The 19,346-nt window shown below is 34.9% G+C and overlaps 1 protein-coding gene across 1 annotated transcript in view; it reads left to right on the top strand.

The window, feature by feature from the left end:
- MOXD1 (monooxygenase DBH like 1) overlaps nt 1-19,346 on the top strand; it is a 104,264-nt gene that overhangs the window by 69,456 nt on the left and 15,462 nt on the right. Inside the window, exons 5-10 of the mRNA XM_019030208.4 lie at nt 2,322-2,501; nt 2,801-2,903; nt 6,814-6,980; nt 8,042-8,233; nt 10,223-10,282; nt 15,140-15,282. Coding sequence (XP_018885753.1) covers nt 2,322-2,501; nt 2,801-2,903; nt 6,814-6,980; nt 8,042-8,233; nt 10,223-10,282; nt 15,140-15,282 — 845 coding nt within the window. The remainder of the gene's footprint in view (nt 1-2,321; nt 2,502-2,800; nt 2,904-6,813; nt 6,981-8,041; nt 8,234-10,222; nt 10,283-15,139; nt 15,283-19,346) is intronic.

Raw genomic sequence — 19,346 nt, 5'->3', positions numbered from 1 at the left:
GGCATGACTCACTATGTAACACAAAAGAAAACTGGATTTAAAAACTGGAATTTCTTGGCTGCCCATTCAGACACGACCCACTACATACCATTTCCCCCCTTGCTTAGATTTCCCTACAGAAAAGAGAAAAACTGTGGAGAAAATGGAAAACAAAGCCATAGGAGAAAAGAGCTGAAAACACTTCATGTAAATGTGCGTGCTGAAAGTAGAGAGCAAGCAAGGATTTTAAAATGCAGTGCCTGAATTTGAGTAGTTAGGACTAAACATAGAAGTGTTGATGAACTCTAAAGCTAAACTCTTGGATATTTAGCAACACACCAGGGCTACTTTATCAGCTGAACAAAGATTCCAAGAACTCTGAGGGGAAAGAAAAAAGAACCCTGTAACTCAGCAGTCTCCAGCCTTTTTGGCAACAGGGAACTGGTTTCATGGAAGACAGTTTTTCCATGGACTGGAGGATGGGGAGATGGTTTTGAGATGAAACTGTTCCACCTCAGATCATCAGGCACTAGTTAGAATCTCATAAAGAGCACGCAACCTAGATCTCTCACATGCACAGTTAGTTCATAATAAGATTCGCACTCCTATGAGAACTTTGCCACTGCTGATCTGACAGGAGGTGGATCTCAGGAGGTAATGTGAGTGTTGGGGAGCAGCCATAAATACAGATGAAGCTTTGCTCACTTGCCCACTGCTCACCTCCTGCTGTGCGGCCTAGTTCCTAACAGGCCACGGACCAGTACTGGATTGGGGAACCCCTGCTCTAACTGATGCAACACCTACAGCCCACCTACACCAAGTACAAGGCTCCATTTGGTGTGCATATAGAATCTCTGGGATGCTAGGGTGTGCTTCACTCATTCTGAGTTGATTCTTAGGTTCTTGGACTAAAGTGGGCAAGTGTTATGAAGGGAACTAACAGAGCAAACAGTGGAAGGACTACATTCATGTGGATCACGCTTTCCACATTAGGACCAATTTCACTGCCCATTCTACTTGTTTCTAGTTTTCCTCTTTTAATTTGAGCAGTGTCACTAGCGCACATAGCTAACAATGTTTTTTATTCTCTTCTAAATTCTAATAATAAAATTGTTATTGGCTTTTGATCTTAATCATTAAAATAAAAATAAAATGTGCAAGGAAACTTGCAGCAAGTTTCCTTGTTGTTTCTTGGGTGGATTATTTTTCTTAGGAAATCCTCATATTTTAGGCTATACCCTCAATCTGTAATCTGGAGGTCAGATTACAGTTTAATTCTTCTTGAATTTCATTGATGATAAAAACACCAGTAAAAATGATTGAGCCCTAGCCTTCTTCTCAGCACCATGCATTTATAGAGATGAATGAGATCTCACCTCTCACCACTGGTAGGGATGGGTAAAGATAACATTTTGAGGTGGAAGAGAGGGAGACTAAGAGCGTTTGTGCCCACAGCCTTGACTTCTTTTTTTCTATGTGAAAAAAAAATGCTATAAAGACACATGCACACGTATGTTTATTGCGGCACTATTCACAATAGCAAAGACTTGGAACAAACCCAAATGTCCATCAATGATAGACTGGATTAAGAAAATGTGGCACATATACACCATGGAATACTATGCAGCCATAAAAACGGATGAGTTCGTGTTCGTGTCCTTTGTAGGGACATGGGTGAAGCTGGAAACCATCATTCTCAGCAAACTATCGCAAGGACAGAAAACCAAACACCGCGTGTTCTCACTCATAGGTGGGAATTGAACAATGAGAACACTTGGACACACGGTGGAGAACATCACACACAAGGGCCTGTCGTGGGGTGGGGAGAGGGGGGAGGGATAGCATTAGGAGATATACCTAATGTAAATGACGAGTTAATGGGTGCAGCAAACCAACATGGCACATGTATACATATGTAACAAACCTGCACGTTGTGCACATGTACCCTAGAACTTTAATAATAAAAATTTAAAAAAAAGTGAGAGGGAGGAGGAGGAAGAGCAAACCTGGGAAAAAGCAAGCAATTTTCAAAACAATTGCTCTGCAGAATGGGCAAGGGACACGACAGTGAATTAACAACCAAAAAAAAAGCCGATTAGTAAAGTCCTGTTTCTTGGATTAAATGGTTATCTCATCTTTGTTGTTGCTGTTGTCATCATCATATCTTTACCATTGTCACTGTCTCCAGAACAAATTAGACTTGAACTACACAACCTTGACATAATTGAGAAGAATATCCCTTTGAGAAACTGACAATAATTTATGCTAGTTTCATGTTTGTTGTGGGATGTTGTAGGGTGGTCTTATTTATTGTGTCCTCCCTCTCATTTATGTTCGTGTAGGTTGAGCCAGTGATACAGAGAGGCCATGAGAGTCTGGTGCACCACATCCTGCTCTATCAGTGCAGCAACAACTTTAACGACAGCATTCTGGAGTCCGGCCATGAGTGCTATCACCCCAACATGCCCGATGCGTTCCTCACCTGTGAAACCGTGATTTTTGCCTGGGCTATTGGTGGAGAGGTGGGGCTAATGATTACTGAGATGTAACACAATTAACTGATCATATTTCCCGCCACAAATATGATTCTAATTAATACTTAGAAGTAAAGCTTTAACGCTACTTTTGATATGAAGGTGGCTTAACTCCATTTTCGTAGGAAGGGATTCTTTCTTTAAGTCATTTTTATTTTATTTCATCAGTTGTAGATGAATGGGGTTCCAGAGGGTTGAAATATCCTTGAAGATAGCTGGTTTTTGAGTGGAATAGAGCTCTCAGGGACTTTCACAGGACATTGTCTCATGGCATTTTCCATATTTAGGGCTTTTCTTATCCACCTCATGTTGGATTATCCCTCGGCACTCCATTAGATCCGCATTATGTGCTCCTAGAAGTCCATTATGACAATCCCACTTATGAGGAAGGTGAGTTTATTGTTCATATGTTTTACCTATGATTTTTATAAAAAGTTTTGTACTTTTAAGTCTTTAACAGAGTTGAAACAAAATAGCAGCCAGTGTTAGAAGGAATTAACCTATACATTTTTCATTCAAATTAGGATACTTTTTAAAGTGAAAGTGGGTACTATTTATAATTATACTGTAACAGCAGGCATTAACCAGCACCAAACCAGGTAAATGAGCACACGCAGTCGCTAATCTTAAAAAAAAAAAAAAAACACTTGCATGCTACCTACCAGGAAGTAGAATAATAGACTTTTCCTTTGTGATGTAGATTAGTCCCAATACATGGTGTTTATGGAACATTTTCTTTCTAACTGCACATAAGAAAAAGTTACCATTTATTATACTAAAAAGTGTAAGCATTTTGTTGTGTGGTAAGCAAACCATAGATATACTCAAAAAGTACTTATGCAGTGACACCGTGTAATATGATATTGAAGTAAAGAAATGTAAGGATGTACATTTTGTTTCTGAAATCATTTGTATGATATTCCAAATCCCAACATTGATAGATTTAACATGAAATTATCAACAGAAGTAACTCCAAGTTATTATTTTATATTGACTCATGCAATTTTTCAGCAAATACTGAGCTCCAACTATGTGCCAGATCTGTGCTTAAGGATATAGTGTGAGTGAAAAACAGATGCTCTTCCCACCCTTATGGAAATTATAGCCCAATGTGAAAAAGAAACAATCAATTTTTCACAGCAATCATATGAAATTATATATATGCCAATTGGTCCAAAGAAGATACCTAACACTATGAGAGTATTTAATTGGTGACCTAATCCAGCCAGGAGTGTGTATTGGTGGGGATGGGCTAAAAAGTCTTCGTTAAAGAATCAAACTGTTCATCTGGGTGACTGGAGATGCTGAAGGGTTAGGGTGCAGTGAAGAAAGATGCTGATGAGCCTGCAGACAAAGGCTGAAGCAGACCATCTAAGATCTTGTAGGGCCCATTAAGGATTTTTACCCTGAAGACAATGAGAAGCAATTGAAGAGTTTGATACAGTGGAGTCAAATATTGAGATCTGTATTTTGAAAAGACCACTCTGGCTGCAGCAGCATGAATAATAGATTTTGAAGAGAGGACACGTGGTATGATATTTAAAGAGTGATATTTCTATAAAAGTAGGTGTCAAGCTATTCTATTTGTGAGCAAGCCAATAAAGTATCTTTTTTTACCCTAAAGTAATTAATAGGAAATAGTTTCTCTCTGAATTCACTTTAATTTCCACCCACCAATTATATCCCATACTTTGAACCATGAATCTATGTTAAAAGTTTAAAACTTTCATAAACCAAGCAAAATAACCTATTAATAAATTCTAAAAGTTAGATTTTCCATGAAATCATATGTGACTATAAAACATAAAAATTGTCATCACAATAACAATGGGATTAATTATTGAATATGTCTTATATTGCAACTTTTAAAAAATTTTTACATTTTTGATTTTAAATTATTAATAGAATAAATATTTTATACAATGTATAATACTTCTCCAATTGGAAATTCTATGTGAACTACTTCTTCCTTTTAGTCTTTATTACAAAAGTAGAAGGCTTAATTTATTTGCCTTCTCTGTTGTCAATTAAGTTGACTTTCTCATAGTTTCAATGTAAAAATGAAACATAAGCTTATTTTCCTAACAGGTTAATAGAGAACTCAGGATTTTTAGTACTTTCTATTTTTATTCATGTACATAATTAGACCAAATTTTAGATTATAATAATTTTATTTTTATAAATATAGCATAATACGAATTTGTTTCCAGAAAAGTTTTTTAGTAATCATTTTATATGTGCTTAAGAAATTATTACTTTATTTACTAGATTATCTATTAATGCTCCAAACAGCTAATGCAACTAATGAACCTAACTATACAAAATGCAACTGGAATTTCTACTTATATTTTTTCCCTGTCAAACTTATAAGGAGGTAGATGCCAAAAATATAAAATACAAAACAAAATTTTGCAAGATATGTCCAGAGAAAATTCTAAGATCAGTATAGATATTCTACATTATCATACTTATTTGTATCTGCACTGATAATAACACAAAAGGAGAATTGATTTTTATGATTTATTTGTTTAACAATTGATTGAAACCCTGGTAGATGTGTGACCACTGTATGTGTGACTAGCTGCCATTTATTGAGCACCTCATTTGTGCCAAACACTGTTCTTAGAACTTGGTGTTTAAGCCACACATCACCCTTATGAGGTAGTAGTGCTACTATTATGGCCATTTTCCATGCTGGAAAACTGAAGCACAGATTAGGTAACTTTATGTCTTCATCTGTTCTGTGCTGCTATAACAGAATACCACAGACTGGGTAATTTATAATGAACAGAAATTTATTCCTCACAGTTCTGGATGCTGAGAAGTACAAGTACAAGGTACTGGCATCTGATGAGGGCCTTCTTACGGGTCATAACATGGCAGTAGGCTTCACATGGTGGAAGGGTAAAGACAGCAAGAGAGAACAAAGCCACTTCTGAAATAATGGCACTAATCGATTCACAGAGGCCAAGCCCTCATGACCTAGACACCTCTTAAAGCTCTCACTATTCAATATCATCACAATGGCCATTAATTTTCAACAACATTCAAACCTACTTTTTGGAGGGGATAGACATTTAACCATAACATTTGCCCAAGGCCACATAACTCATATGCAGCAGAGCTGGGATTTGCATCCAGGTTGGTCAGCTCCAGAGTCAGTGTCCTTAATTGTCACATCACAGTGCTTCCTTGTGATGACCCTGAATATCTGAACAAGCTGGAGTCAACAAACACATAGCAAATTATTTTATGTTCACAATTACAAACTCATGAAGCAGGAAAGTAAAGCTTGGATTTTTTTCCAAGGCTGTTAGGGAGGTTGAGAGGTAAGAATATCCTGGGATAATTATTGAAATACTTAATTTTAACAACTTATTACATCTGAAAAAAATTAAAAGTAATGGATATCTTCTAAGTGTGTGTGTGTGTGTGTGTGTGTGTGTGTTTGTGAGTGAAGGGTATATAACATGCAATGAGGAATATTTGATATAAAGACCTTGTGTTTAAAAATGATTGACTAGAAATAGATTAAGCTGATTGATTTAAATGAGACAAGAAAGGAAACTGAGGGGAAGGAATCAATCTGTTAGTTACTGCAGAAGGAAGTCAATTAATTTCCAAGTTAATGAAATGAATTTATGAAATGTTTGGGGCTCATACTCTCCCTCCCTGTAATGAATATGTCATAACAACAAGTGTGTCTTATTCATCTCTCATCCCCACAATGCCTAATGGAGTGCCATTTACGTAATGGATTCTTAATGACTGTGTGTTGATTGAATGGCTGTTGAATGAAGAAGAAAATGGTGACAAACTTTAAAGAAATAAAGTGAATCTTTAGTAGTTTTCTTCATCAGCAGATGGATTCTAAACTAAGGAGGTTTTACCTCAAAGTAAATGTTATTGAACTTCATCTCGAAACAATATAAAATAAAAGTTTTATTATTTATTCTATATTCTAATGAATGACTTTAGAATCTTCATTCTGTCTTCATGTTAGATAATTGTGGAATATAACAGCCAGATAACGGAAAAATTTCTCTTGTGGTATGCTGTGTGAGTCCACAAAGGTTGCAGGCAATATGGCTACTCATCTTTTAACTCTTGTTTGTGAAACTGAATGTTGTCTGCCACTAATCTCTGCTTGTATCCCTTTCCCTCATGATAGTTTATGGAAAATAAATAAACCTATTTCAACAGAATATGAAAAGTTTAAAAAATTCAAACCAAGAATTTTCTTGGGAATGAAAACATTTTAAGAACCGAAAATCACTTTAATTATGTGCTTTTGTTCTAGGCTTAATAGATAATTCTGGACTGAGGTTATTTTACACAATGGATATAAGGAAATATGATGCTGGGGTGATTGAGGCTGGCCTCTGGGTGAGCCTCTTCCATACCATCCCTCCAGGGATGCCTGAGTTCCAGTCTGAGGGTCACTGCACTTTGGAGTGCCTGGAAGAGGTATGCAGCATCTGAGTCTGAGCTGCTCTCTGCAGATTCATCAATGCTCTTAGAAACTGTGGTGTGAAAAATTCCACACGTTTATTATCGATTCCTTTCTTGTTGACACACTGTGAAACCCTTATCACAATTTTAGTAGGACTTTTGACTGCTTTTTTAAATCTTGAAGCTACAGGAGTAGAACTCTAAAGACAGAAGTAGTTGGCAGGGTCTTTTTCTTCTTACTCCTACCTTTTTTGTTTGTTGCATGTTGCATGCTGTATATCATCTTTTACAATTTCGACCTTTGTTTGTGTAGTCTTTTTCTTTTCTCTAGTTTACCTTTTATCCATATGGATTTTTCCATCATTTATTTTCATTTTTCTCTGCCTTATAGTTTCCTTGCCTTCCTTCACCACAGAGCAAAAATAACTAATATAAAAAATATATAGGATAGAAGAAAAGTATAAGTATTTAGTAATGACAATTTTCACTTAAAGTTTTTTAATGAAAATATTTCCACATGGATCATACTCTTTATGAATTATATGATATTGTGGTTGAGGACAGTATGGCAGACTGGTGAAGTGGAAAGATTATGCTCTTCTGAGTTATTTAGGCCATAGTTCATAATTCAAATTGCCATGACCTCATTTACAAGCTGTAGGAACATGGGCGATTCACTTAATTCCGTTGACCCACTTTCGCTTTCTTATCTGGAAAAGTGGGAATAATATTTCCTTTTAAGAATTTGGGTTTTCAGGTTACTAACACACTGGAATCTTTTTGCTAAGAGTGTTTATTGCCTCTTATCCTCCTAAAAGAAGGAAAAAGGAGGATAACATGTAGAAATGGTCTGGGAGGCCCCTTATAAGCATCAGCTCCCCTACTTTTCTCCCGGCAAATGTTGCTTCACAAGGAGAACACTGAACAATCCGAATTCAAACTCTTTTTCAGTTCAAGCATTCATTTAAATTGCTTTAGCTTTTTATCTCAGTTGTCCCTCCAAGTGTGTTTGAATGTGAACTGTCTGAACATGCATTAATGTGGGCTAATCGGGTCTTCCTCGGTGTCCCCTGTAGGCTCTGGAAGCCGAAAAGCCAAGTGGAATTCATGTGTTTGCTGTTCTTCTCCATGCTCACCTGGCTGGCAGAGGCATCAGGCTGCGTCATTTTCGAAAAGGGACGGAAATGAAATTACTTGCCTATGATGATGATTTTGACTTCAATTTCCAGGAGTTTCAGTATCTAAAGGAAGAACAAACAATCTTACCAGTATGCATGTTTTTGTTCTTTTTCATTGACTGTTATGAAAGTCATGAGACATATCTGCAGAGATGTGGCAAGGTTTCTACTAGTGAAATGAATTTTTCCTTGCATCTGTATTCTTAACACCACCCACTGTGGGTCTTGTACAACCCAAATGGAATGTGTTTGATCTGTTTTCCAAAATTGAAACTCATTTTTCTTATGATTCCCAGGAGCAATTCAAGTTGTTGACTGAAAAATAAAAACAACCCCAAACAAAAATCTCAGGTTCTGAGGACTAAACATTACTCTTTTTTTATACTTGACATTCCAGTTAGTGATTCTTTGGGTTGCAATTCCTGCAGTGGTAAAATAGAGGTGTCTTTATGCTATGTTGAAAAGATAGGATATTTTTAGAAGTTTCATTTTAGTATAAAGGAATGTAAGGATAATTCTTTTATCTGATAAAGCTATGTGAATATAGCTAATTAAACTATGCTGTGTGATCCAGCTTGACATAATACTTGGGGTTATGGTGAAGGAGAGAAGAGAATGAAGGCTTTAAAAAGGTTATAATGCTTTGTTTTCTCAAATTTTTATTCCATGACCATCAAGCTCAATTGTAGTATAATTTTCTACCCTTATTTTACTTTTAAAAGTCAGATCCCTATACCATTTACGAAATGAGAGCAATGGCAATATCTTTTCTACGTGATGCTGGAGACAGGGTTTTTAGATGGGATGAACTGTCAGGGAGAAGACATGGCACAATAGGATGTAAAAGGAAAGCTGAAAAAACAGAAGAAAGTGATAAAGAGGAAAGGGATCTTCTTTTTACTAATAGCTATCCCTTAAATCCATAGCTTTGGATCTTAGAAATTCTTTGATACATCCGGAGAGTAGAAAGCAGTTTGAGAAATGGTGATCTTGTCAAGGTTCTTAAGGACTACACTCTACTTTATTATGATGTCTCTGGGGTTTTCCAAACAGTGTTATCTCAGAGCTTCCTAACTGACGCACCATGATTATGGCATAAGTGCGATGAGATACTGTTCTCTGGGCCCTCTGAGTGGCGTGCAGGGAGGTCAAATTTAAGAGTGAAAGCCCAGAGATTGCGGCCTCAGGTCTATGAATAGCTTCATCTGCTTACCTTAAAGGGGAAACATAAAAATGTTATCATTTTCCATATGTATTGTAATGTACAAAAGGATGGAAAACACTAGAACAATAAACTTCTATTAATTTGCCTCACGATTCTATTGTAAGGAAATAAAGGCATGACTAGATACCTTTAAAGAAAATAATGTAAATGAAGAGGTGATCACAATAACTACTATCTATGTCTGAGGTTTATTAGATGTTCATTTGCTACTAATGCCTATGTGTTATGTCATTTAATCTCCTCGTAACAGCTGTGAAAAAAATAAGGACTTTTTTTTTTTTTTTGAGATGGAGTCTCACTCTGTCACCCAGGCTGGAGTACAGTGGTGCGATCTCGGCTCACTGCAACCTCCACCTCCTGGGTTCAAGCAATTCTCTGCCTCAGCTTCCTGAGAAGCTGGGATTAAAGGTGCCCGCAACCACGCCTGGCTAATTTTTGTATTTTTAGTAGAGACGGGGTTTCACCATCTTGGCCAGGCTGGTCTTGAACTCCTGACCTCGTGATCCACCTGCCTTGCCCTCCCAAAGTGCTGGGATTACAGGCGTGAGCCACCGTGCCAGGGCCAAAAATAAGAACAATTTTTATCTTTAGGTTTTAAATGAACAAATTGTGCCTGGGTTATATGTAGTTCATCCAGCTAGAATGTCATGGAGTCTGGCTGAAACACAAAGAGTCCTATTTGCTGCTTGTTATATCAGCAAACCTAGAATTAAACAGATCAGGGGTCTTCTGCTGAATGAAATTACTTGGTGCGTCCATTCATACAGCAAATATTAACTGTTGACGTACAAATGTGTTTGATAAATAAGCCAGCATAAAACTTCAATCTGAAAGCTCTTACTTTTATGTTTCAGGGAGATAACCTAATTACTGAGTGTCGCTACAACACGAAAGATAGAGCTGAGATGACTTGGGTAAGAAAACTTTTATTATTATTAAAGTTCATTTATGGAGAGAAAGAAATAAACTTGATTTTAGAAGAAAAAAGTAAAAACCATTTCCATTTGGAAAGAAAAGTTCTAAAAATCTTGAGTATCAAGTATCATAAAAGTGACATCAGAGATGTTTTTAGCATTTTCTAAGACTTCAAATTAACTAATGATATTATAGTATTAAATAATACTTGGAGTGTAATTTATTGACTCTTTCATGAAAAGCTATCCTTAGTCTTTTAATTTTTCTCATCTAATATTTTTAAAAGAACTGTGGTCATTAATTGACTGTCTGCTTGAGTCTGGCTTAGATAAATACAGACTTCCAAACGAAGAATGAATTTCATGACCTTGAGGCCTCTGACTCAAAGAGAAATCTGGTCCCAACAGATTTACTGGGGGAATTCCACCAAGCGTTCAAGAAATAGATAATTCATGTCTTACTCAATCTCTTTCAGGAACACTAAAAGAGGGAACACCTCCCACCAAGTCATAAAATGTAGTTAACATAATCTTAAAACTAAAACTTCACAAGGATAGTATAAAAGGGGCCAGTAGTATGCACCTGATGGAAATAACTTGGACAAGAGTTTGACAAACCAAATCCTTTTTTATATACAAATCTAATGATAAGACCAACTTGAGTTTAGCTAAGGAATATAAAATTGATTTAAATTAGAAAATATATTTATTGAAAGAAAAAGATATATAATCACCTCAACAGAGGTAGAGAAAGCATTCATTAAATTCAACTTTATTGTTGACAGGGGAGACATTTAGCAAGCCTGGAATAACAGGGAATTGTCTTAACTAGGTAGAAGTTAGCTATGAAAAAGCTATAGCAAATATTAAATTAAATGAAATACCGTGTTTTTTTTCAAGTTAGGAAGAATATAAGGGTATTTGTTATCACTACTTGTATTCAACATTGTACTGGAAAAGAAATGAAAATGAGATATAAGGATCAGAAAGAAAGAAGTGAAGAAGCAAAACACATTACTCACAGATACTGTAATTTTCTGCATCAAACCCTCCTCCAAATTGATACTATCTAAAATTAATTGCATTTGAGTGTATAAGAAATTATCTCAAGAAAATACAATTTAAAATAAAAATTAAACAGAAATAAAATCTAACACTAGATGTGTTTGATCTCTGTGAAAAAAATATAAATCTTTATTGGGAAACATTAAAAGAATGCCTAAAGACAGTAAGAGATACCGTGTTCATGGATAGAAAGGCTCAGTAAAATAAAGAAAATACTTCTATTCATATTGGCTCATAAATTTGATATTATTCTAGTAAAAAAATTTCAGAGAAATTTTACGATTTGAGGTTTTGGTATTCTAGCTAAGAAATCTTCACCAGACCAAGGCTGCAAATATTTTCATCTATTTTTTTATTTATATAAACATTTTGCTGTTTTAGCTTTTACATGGAGCAAGTTGATTCTAAAATTTACACAGAAGAGCAAAAGGTTAAAAATAGGCAGGACAAAACTGAAAAGAACAAGATAGAAAACAATCTACTAGATAAGAAGGCTTATTTTAAAACTGGCGATTAATACAATATGCTTTGAGTCCCAAGTTAGAAGACTTGGAGCAGAAGAGGCATCTCAGAAACAGACCTACAAATTCTACAGATGGAAACTTGGTTTATGATAGACATAGCATTTAGATAAATGGAAAAGGATAAACTTTTTATTAAAGGATGCTGGCACTAATGGCTATCCATATGACATAAATAAAACTGAGTCTTAATTTCACACAATGCATAAAAATCAATGCCAGATGTATTAAATATTTAAATGTAAACAGCAAAAATTTAAAACCGCTGGAAGAAAAAATACCTGAATATATCTTCATGACTTTGGAGTACTTAAGAATTTTTTAAGCAAAGCATAAAAAGCACAAACTGTAAATTAAAGATTAACAAATTTGACTACGTCAAAGCTTTTGCTTACCAAAATAAAACACTATGAAGAAATTAAGAAGAGTTTTAAACTGGGAAAAATATTTGCAATACATAGATTAACAGGACATTAGTATCTAGCTTATAAAACAAAGTCCATAAGTCAGTAACAGAAGAGAAGCATACAATAAAAGAGGATAAGACAAAAGCATTTCAAAGAAATAACAACCCATATAATAGATACTATAAATATATGAAAAGATGCTCAATTTTGTTTAAAACCAAATATAAACCAGAGTAAGATGTTTTGAACTAATCAGTTTGGCAAAATTTTAAATAGCATTTCCGTTATGCTGAAACTGGAACACTTATACACTGCTAGTAGTGACTTAAATTTGTAAAACCATCTTGGGGAAAAATATGGCATTATCTAGTAAAATTAGAGATTCATATATACTCTACTCAATTCCATTCCTATGTAGATTTAACCTTGGAATTACTTTTGTAGAATGTGTTTCAGGAGAGAAATATGTAAACTATTCATAGTAACATATAATAATACAGGGAAGAAAAAATTCTGGAAATCTCTCAAATACCCATCAAAAGGAGAACAAATAAATGTGGTATTATTTAATGAAACAGTGTAAAGTTATGAAAATTAATGAATGAAAGCTGCCTATATTAACATGAGTGTATCTGAAGAACAAATAATGTTGATTGAAAAGAGCAAGCTTGTAGCAGAATATATATAGTGTGATATTATGTATGTAAAGTTCAGGAAAATTAAACAATATATTGTTTAGGGATACATACTTCAATATACTGAATGTAAAGTGTAATGAAAAACAACAGAAAGATAAAATATTAAGATAGTAATCACCTTTGGTTGAAATGGGAAGAAGAGGGATAGAAGCTGGACACACATGGAGTAGTCAATGTACTGGTGTTGGTTTTATTTTTTTCTCATGCCTTATGTATAATTTTTGTTGTTGAAATATTTTACTAAAGACATAATAAATGAGTTATTATTATAGTGGGTATTTTGGTGCACTGTCTTGATACCCTCTTCAGGGCCAACACAACCAAACCTCAGCCACTGGGAATGTCAGATGATAATATGATAGCTCACAGCTGTGTACCTCACTGAACATTCCCCTTGGTACTAGAAAATAACTTCTTAAAATTTTACTCCCTGCAGTAGGAGAGCCAGCAATCAATGACTAGTTGATAAGATGCTGCAAAGGCCCAGCTTTCTTTCTACAATTTGATACAACTCTGAACAGCCATCCTAACTTAAGGATAAATTAAATACAATATTTACTGAGGCATCAAATGCAACTTCATTTGATGCAGATCAGCATCTTCCTTTGCCTAATCCTGCCTTGCTCATCAAGTGCAAAACATCATGTTTTTGCAATTAGTAAAATCATTGTATATTGGCCCCTAGGTTAATTTAGAATATAAACAATATTAAGTTTTTCACCTTTGTTTTCGAAAGTTGGATTTTGCTGGATACAGAATTCTTGGTTGGCAGTTGCTTTTTTTCCTTTGCAACACTTGTGAATATATAATTCAATATCTTTTTGTTATTTCCATCACTTATGATGAAATGTCAGCTGTCAATTGTATTCTTGTTCACCTATATATGATGTGTCATTTTTCTCTTGCTCCTTTCAAGATTTTTTCTTATCTTTGGTTTTCAGCAGTATGACTGTGATGTGTGTAGGTATGGCTCTTTTTGTATTTACATTTGGTTTTTGTTGAGCTTCTTGGGTCTGTAAGTTAATGTTTTTCATTAAATTGGGGATTATTTCAGGCATTATTCCTTTGAATATTTTTTCTACCTTTTTGTCTTCTTCCTCTCATTCTAGAACTCCAGTTACATGTATTTAACATACATGAAAACATACATATATGTTAGACATAAATGCTATAACATTTAATGTTGTCCCATAGATCTCTGAAGTATTTTCACTTTTCTTTAGTCTTTTATCTCTCTGTTATTTGAATAGGACAATTTCTATTGATTAATCTTCCAGTTCACTGATATTTTCCTTGCTCATTTGAAACTTGCTGTTGAGCTTGTCCTGTGAAGTTTTTATTTCGTTTTGGTACCTCTCAGCTCTAGAATTTCTATTTTTAAAATTGTTCTTCTTTCCTAATGTCATTCCTTTTTCTGTTCACTCATTTTTGAGACATTTGCCTTTAACTACTTGAGCATGTTTTTCTTTAACTCTTTGAACACTTTGTAAAACGGCTTTATTGAACATATTTTTATCTGTTTTCAAGTCATTGTCTGATAAATCCAGCATCTCAATCTTACAATCCATTTCTACTGACTTTTCTCCATTGAAGGTAGATAATAATTTCCTGTTTCTTTTCCCACTTAATAATTTTTGGTTGAAATTAGACATATTAGATAATATGTTGTAGTAACTCTGGATTCTGTTCTTTTGAAGGTCTTTAATCTTCTTCCAAATTTTAGTAGATAATTAACTACCTAGATTCAAAATATGAAATCTTTCTCCCCTGTCGTATGCAGCTGCTAATGTTTATACACATGAAGACAAGATTCTAGAAAATTCAATTAAATCAGAAAAATTTCCTGCAAAAATTCCTGATTGATTGGTATTATGCTAACCAAACATCCTTATGATTCTCTGAAATGTTCACTGTGTTGAAAAGTTTACATCCCATCAGCAGAATTTATTAGGTTATTTAAGAAAGGCAAATTTTTAAAGTGGAAATAATTCTATTAATTTTTAATTGTGTCACTACCTTTGTAAAAAGCCAGTTTTTTAACTTCTCAGCTTTAAGATGTATTAAATTTTAATATTGGAAGGAACTGTATGACATTAATGACTTGTGTGCTTTAAATGTCAAAGTTGGTAGAACACATACTTTGCTAAATAAACTATCTGTTTTCAGGGAGGACTAAGCACCAGGAGTGAAATGTGTCTCTCATACCTTCTTTATTACCCAAGAATTAATCTTACTCGATGTGCAAGTATTCCAGACATTATGGAACAACTTCAGTTCATTGGGGTTAAGGAGATCTACAGACCAGTCACGTAAGTAGTAAACGTATTTTATGATGGGGTAACGTATTTCAGAGAAAGATGGGTTTTATTGTCATACTGGATCCATTACCACATTATAGAAATTTTTATGCACTGTTTGTTCTATTTGATTACTTTTAACTGGGGAGACCAAGTAACCTTTTTGATTACTATGTCCAGAGTCCCCAAGACCACCCTCAGGTTCTGTGATTTGCAAGGAGTACCTACAGTACTCAGCAAATAGTTGTATTCATGAAAAACATGAATATGGTGAAAGCATGCAAAGCAGAAAGAACAAAAGGAAAAGCTACATGAAGCAAAGTCTAGAGGAAACCAGGCGCAAGCTTCCAAGAGCCCTCTTCCAGTGGAGTCACACAGAATGCACCAAATTACACCATCATCAAATTGTGACAACATGTATGGAATGTTGTCTGTTGGAGAAGCTCATCACAGATTCAGTGCCCAGAGTTTTTTGGAGGAACTAGTCGTATAGGTGGTCTCTGCCTACCACTTACTAAAATTCCATACTTCCAGATGGAGAGCAGTTGTTCAGCATAAACTGCATTGTTTGCACAGTCTAGGCACAATGAGTCACTCTTATCATTAGAGAAAGTTTATGTCAATATGGGAAATCGTTTACTATTTAAGTTTCCAGGCACCTGCCAAGGATTATCCTTGCAAGCAGGCCTTTCTGAGGTGGGCCTATTATGTTAACTCTTTAGGTATAATTGTTCTCTTTCGGTACAATTATAGGAGCTATTTAAGATATAATAAACAGGATTCATATTTTCCCTGCCCTCTTGAGATTGTATTCTGGAGTGAGGGAGAGGTAATAAACAAAAAAAGATATTTTAAATAGTAATAGATGTTATGAAGACAAAACAGTGAAGGAAGTATGTAGTTGTTGTCAACAGGATAAAGAAAGCCTCTCTGGGTTGGTGATATCTGAGCAGCGACCTCCATGATAAGGAGCCAGCTATAGAGATATGCAAATTCTGCACAGGAAAGAGCCAGTGTAATGAATGACCCTGTGGTTAGTCTGAACCTACCGTGTTTGTGGAAGAGCAAGAGAGTGCATTTGGCTGCAGAAGAGTGAAGTATGGTAGAGAATAAGTGAGGACACATGAGAGCAGGTGGGACCAGATGATTTAGGACTTTATGGGCAACATAAGGCCTTGGGGCTTTAAGTGCAAAGGGAAGCAATTAAAGGATATAAATAAAGTCAATTTGGCTACTATGTTGGGAAAGGACTCTAGGAGGGCTAGACTGGAAGGAATATCAATCAGGAAACTATTGTGATTGTCTAGTTGAGGGATGAGGGTCACTTGTGCCAAGGTGGTGACACCAAGTTGATGAGACACATTCCATTCAGGTTACTTTTTGAAAGGAGCACCCACAGGCTTGTTGATCAATGGCATCTCATGAAGGCAGTGAGGGATAGAGCAGAGTAAAGGCTCAGTGATGGTGTGTGAATGGTGTTAGGGGAACATGCTGAGGATGATATTGAGAATTCTGTTTTGGATATATTAAGGTTGATGTATCTATTCTTACTGATGTCAGTGAGAAGAATTAGAATGGCTGGTGGAAATTTGGGGATGGCTGAATTTGTTTTAATATAGAGAAGAAATTTCTAATGATCACTACTATTCAAAATGAAAGGGACTGATGTAATTATGTAATTAGAGAAAATATACACATAGAGGTTTTTTTTTTGTTTTTGTTTTTGTTTTTTTGAGACGGAGTTTTGCTCTTGTCGCCCAGGCTGGAGTGCAGTGACGCGATCTCAGCTCACTGCAACCTCTGCCTCCTGGGTTCAAGTGATTCTCCTGCCTCAGCCTCCCAAGTAGCTGGGATTACAGGCGCTCGCCACCACGCCCAGCTAATATTTTGTATTTTTAGTAGAGACCGGGTTTCTCCATGTTGGGCAGGCTGGTCTCGAACTCCTGACCTCAGGTGATCCACCTGCCTCGGCCTCCCAAAGTGCTGGGATTATAGGCATGAACCACCATGCCCAGCCACACATAGAGTTTTGAGACATGTATTTAAGGAGAGAGTGAAAAAACATTCAGTGAGGATATGGTAAAATGCAGATGATGAAGGAGAATAGAAATATGGTCAAGTTTTTGTGCCTAAATATTACAGGATTATAAATTATGAACTGAGACCCACTCCTCTTTTTGAATTAAATTTATGATTCATAGATAGGTTTTACTGAATTTTTTTGCAAACAACAAAATGACCACTAGAAGAAATGCCTATATCTAATAAAATACAAATAACAAAATGCTTACATAAATTGGTTTATAGTTTACTAAGGATTTTCATATGCATGATTTTATAATTCATTTTTACACAATTCCAACAGGTAGAGCAAGACATGCAATCCCAGTTTTATAGGGGAGGAAATAGAAACCAAGAGATTAAGAAATTATTCAACATTATATAGTACATAATAAAAGGGAGAGTTGGGGTTTGCATCTAGTCTCTGATCTCTTTCTCCCCATACAACACGCACATATAGGCCAATATATAAATATACATAAATATATAACAAGTAAATAATTACATATGTAAACAAATTAAAACAACAAAAATCCAAGCATCACATAAAATATCATTTTAAAAACACTAGGATATAGTCTTGGTTTTCAAATATTGATGTTATATTGTTCCTTACTTAGCCTTGAGTAGTCTTTTTCTCATTTAGAATATTTTTTACATATTGAATGGAAATTTTCTAATCGATGGTTAATTTGAGAGAATGTTAAAAACAAATGGATATTAAAAGCTGTATGTTTGCAAGATGATTGAAATGCATTCTATGGCCTATTTTTTTTTTTAAGTTTAAATGGTATGAAGCCTCTAAAAATGTTCGGCTCTCCTGTTTCCCAATGAGCTCCACCAGTGTCCATACCTTTGGTCTCCCTCAGGAAATACTCAAGTTGGGTTTTCATAATTTGGAAAGACAGGGAGAATTGCTTTACAGAACAAGGCTAGTTTTGAGATGTCATTCTCCCCTGCCAAAAAAAAGAAAAAAGAAAAAAAAAAGGACAAAACCCATTTAACTTCATGGATAAATTTATTCCTCAAAAATATGAGCACAAAAGAGCCTCTATTTAAAAATACATGTTTAGACTTTAAATTAGACATTAAATCTAGTTCATCACCACAGTGACATAAATGATAGTGAAGGCCAAACTAACAAGGTGCTGGCTCAAACATCAGAACGAAAAATGGCTTAGGTGCTTTTTTTCTGTTTTGCTTAAAAGAATATTACCAATTGGTATTCAGCATATAATACTAAAAAGGAATATCATATAACATATGAACAAAACTCTTCTATTCTGTGCTTTTCCTATAATGATTAATCAGGTTCTATATTTTATTTTAAACATTCTATAGCAATCCTAGGAAGGATTGATAGAAAAAATGAGACAACTATGTCTTGTCTCAATTTTATTGTCTGTTCTCGGGGGTGCTATTTCTGTCTGCCTCCTACACATCTGGCAAGTCTTAAGGAAAAACAAAAAACTCACAAAGATCAAACAACAAAATAGATAATGAGTTTAGATAAATTGTGTATTCCCTGTTGTACCATAAATCAAGACTGAATATGTAGGTCTGGTGAGATATAAGTAATGGATAGTTCCTGTGTTATTGGTTCTGTTCCTAAAAAAGCATCAATAGCTGTTTCTCTTCCTCTTTGCAGAAAAATCACTTTATGTTTTTACTATTTAAAACTCACACATGCTTATTATAAAGAGTTCAGGTAATGCAGAACAAGTTGTTATAAAGAAGGCAAAAGCAACCACCTCAAATTCTACTCAACATAAACATTGCTAACATGTTGAATAAATGTTATTAGAAACATCTTAATATGTATATATTTATATAAAATGAATTGATTAAATACTGTTACAAGATTACAATTTATGCACTATTTTTGAAAAACCATTGAATTTTAATTTTGTTTTAACTTATTAGAAAGAAACTAAAGTAAAATTGAACATTTGTTGAAGTTCAAATAAATGTTGTTGGTGTTGTTTTAAGCACAAGAAATAATATTTTATGAAGAG

Source organism: Gorilla gorilla, chromosome 5, assembly GCF_029281585.2.
Source record: "Gorilla gorilla gorilla isolate KB3781 chromosome 5, NHGRI_mGorGor1-v2.1_pri, whole genome shotgun sequence".
Lineage (NCBI taxonomy): Eukaryota > Metazoa > Chordata > Mammalia > Primates > Hominidae > Gorilla > Gorilla gorilla.
Note: the sequence above shows the minus strand (reverse complement) of the source record. Positions and strands in the feature narration are given on the sequence as shown.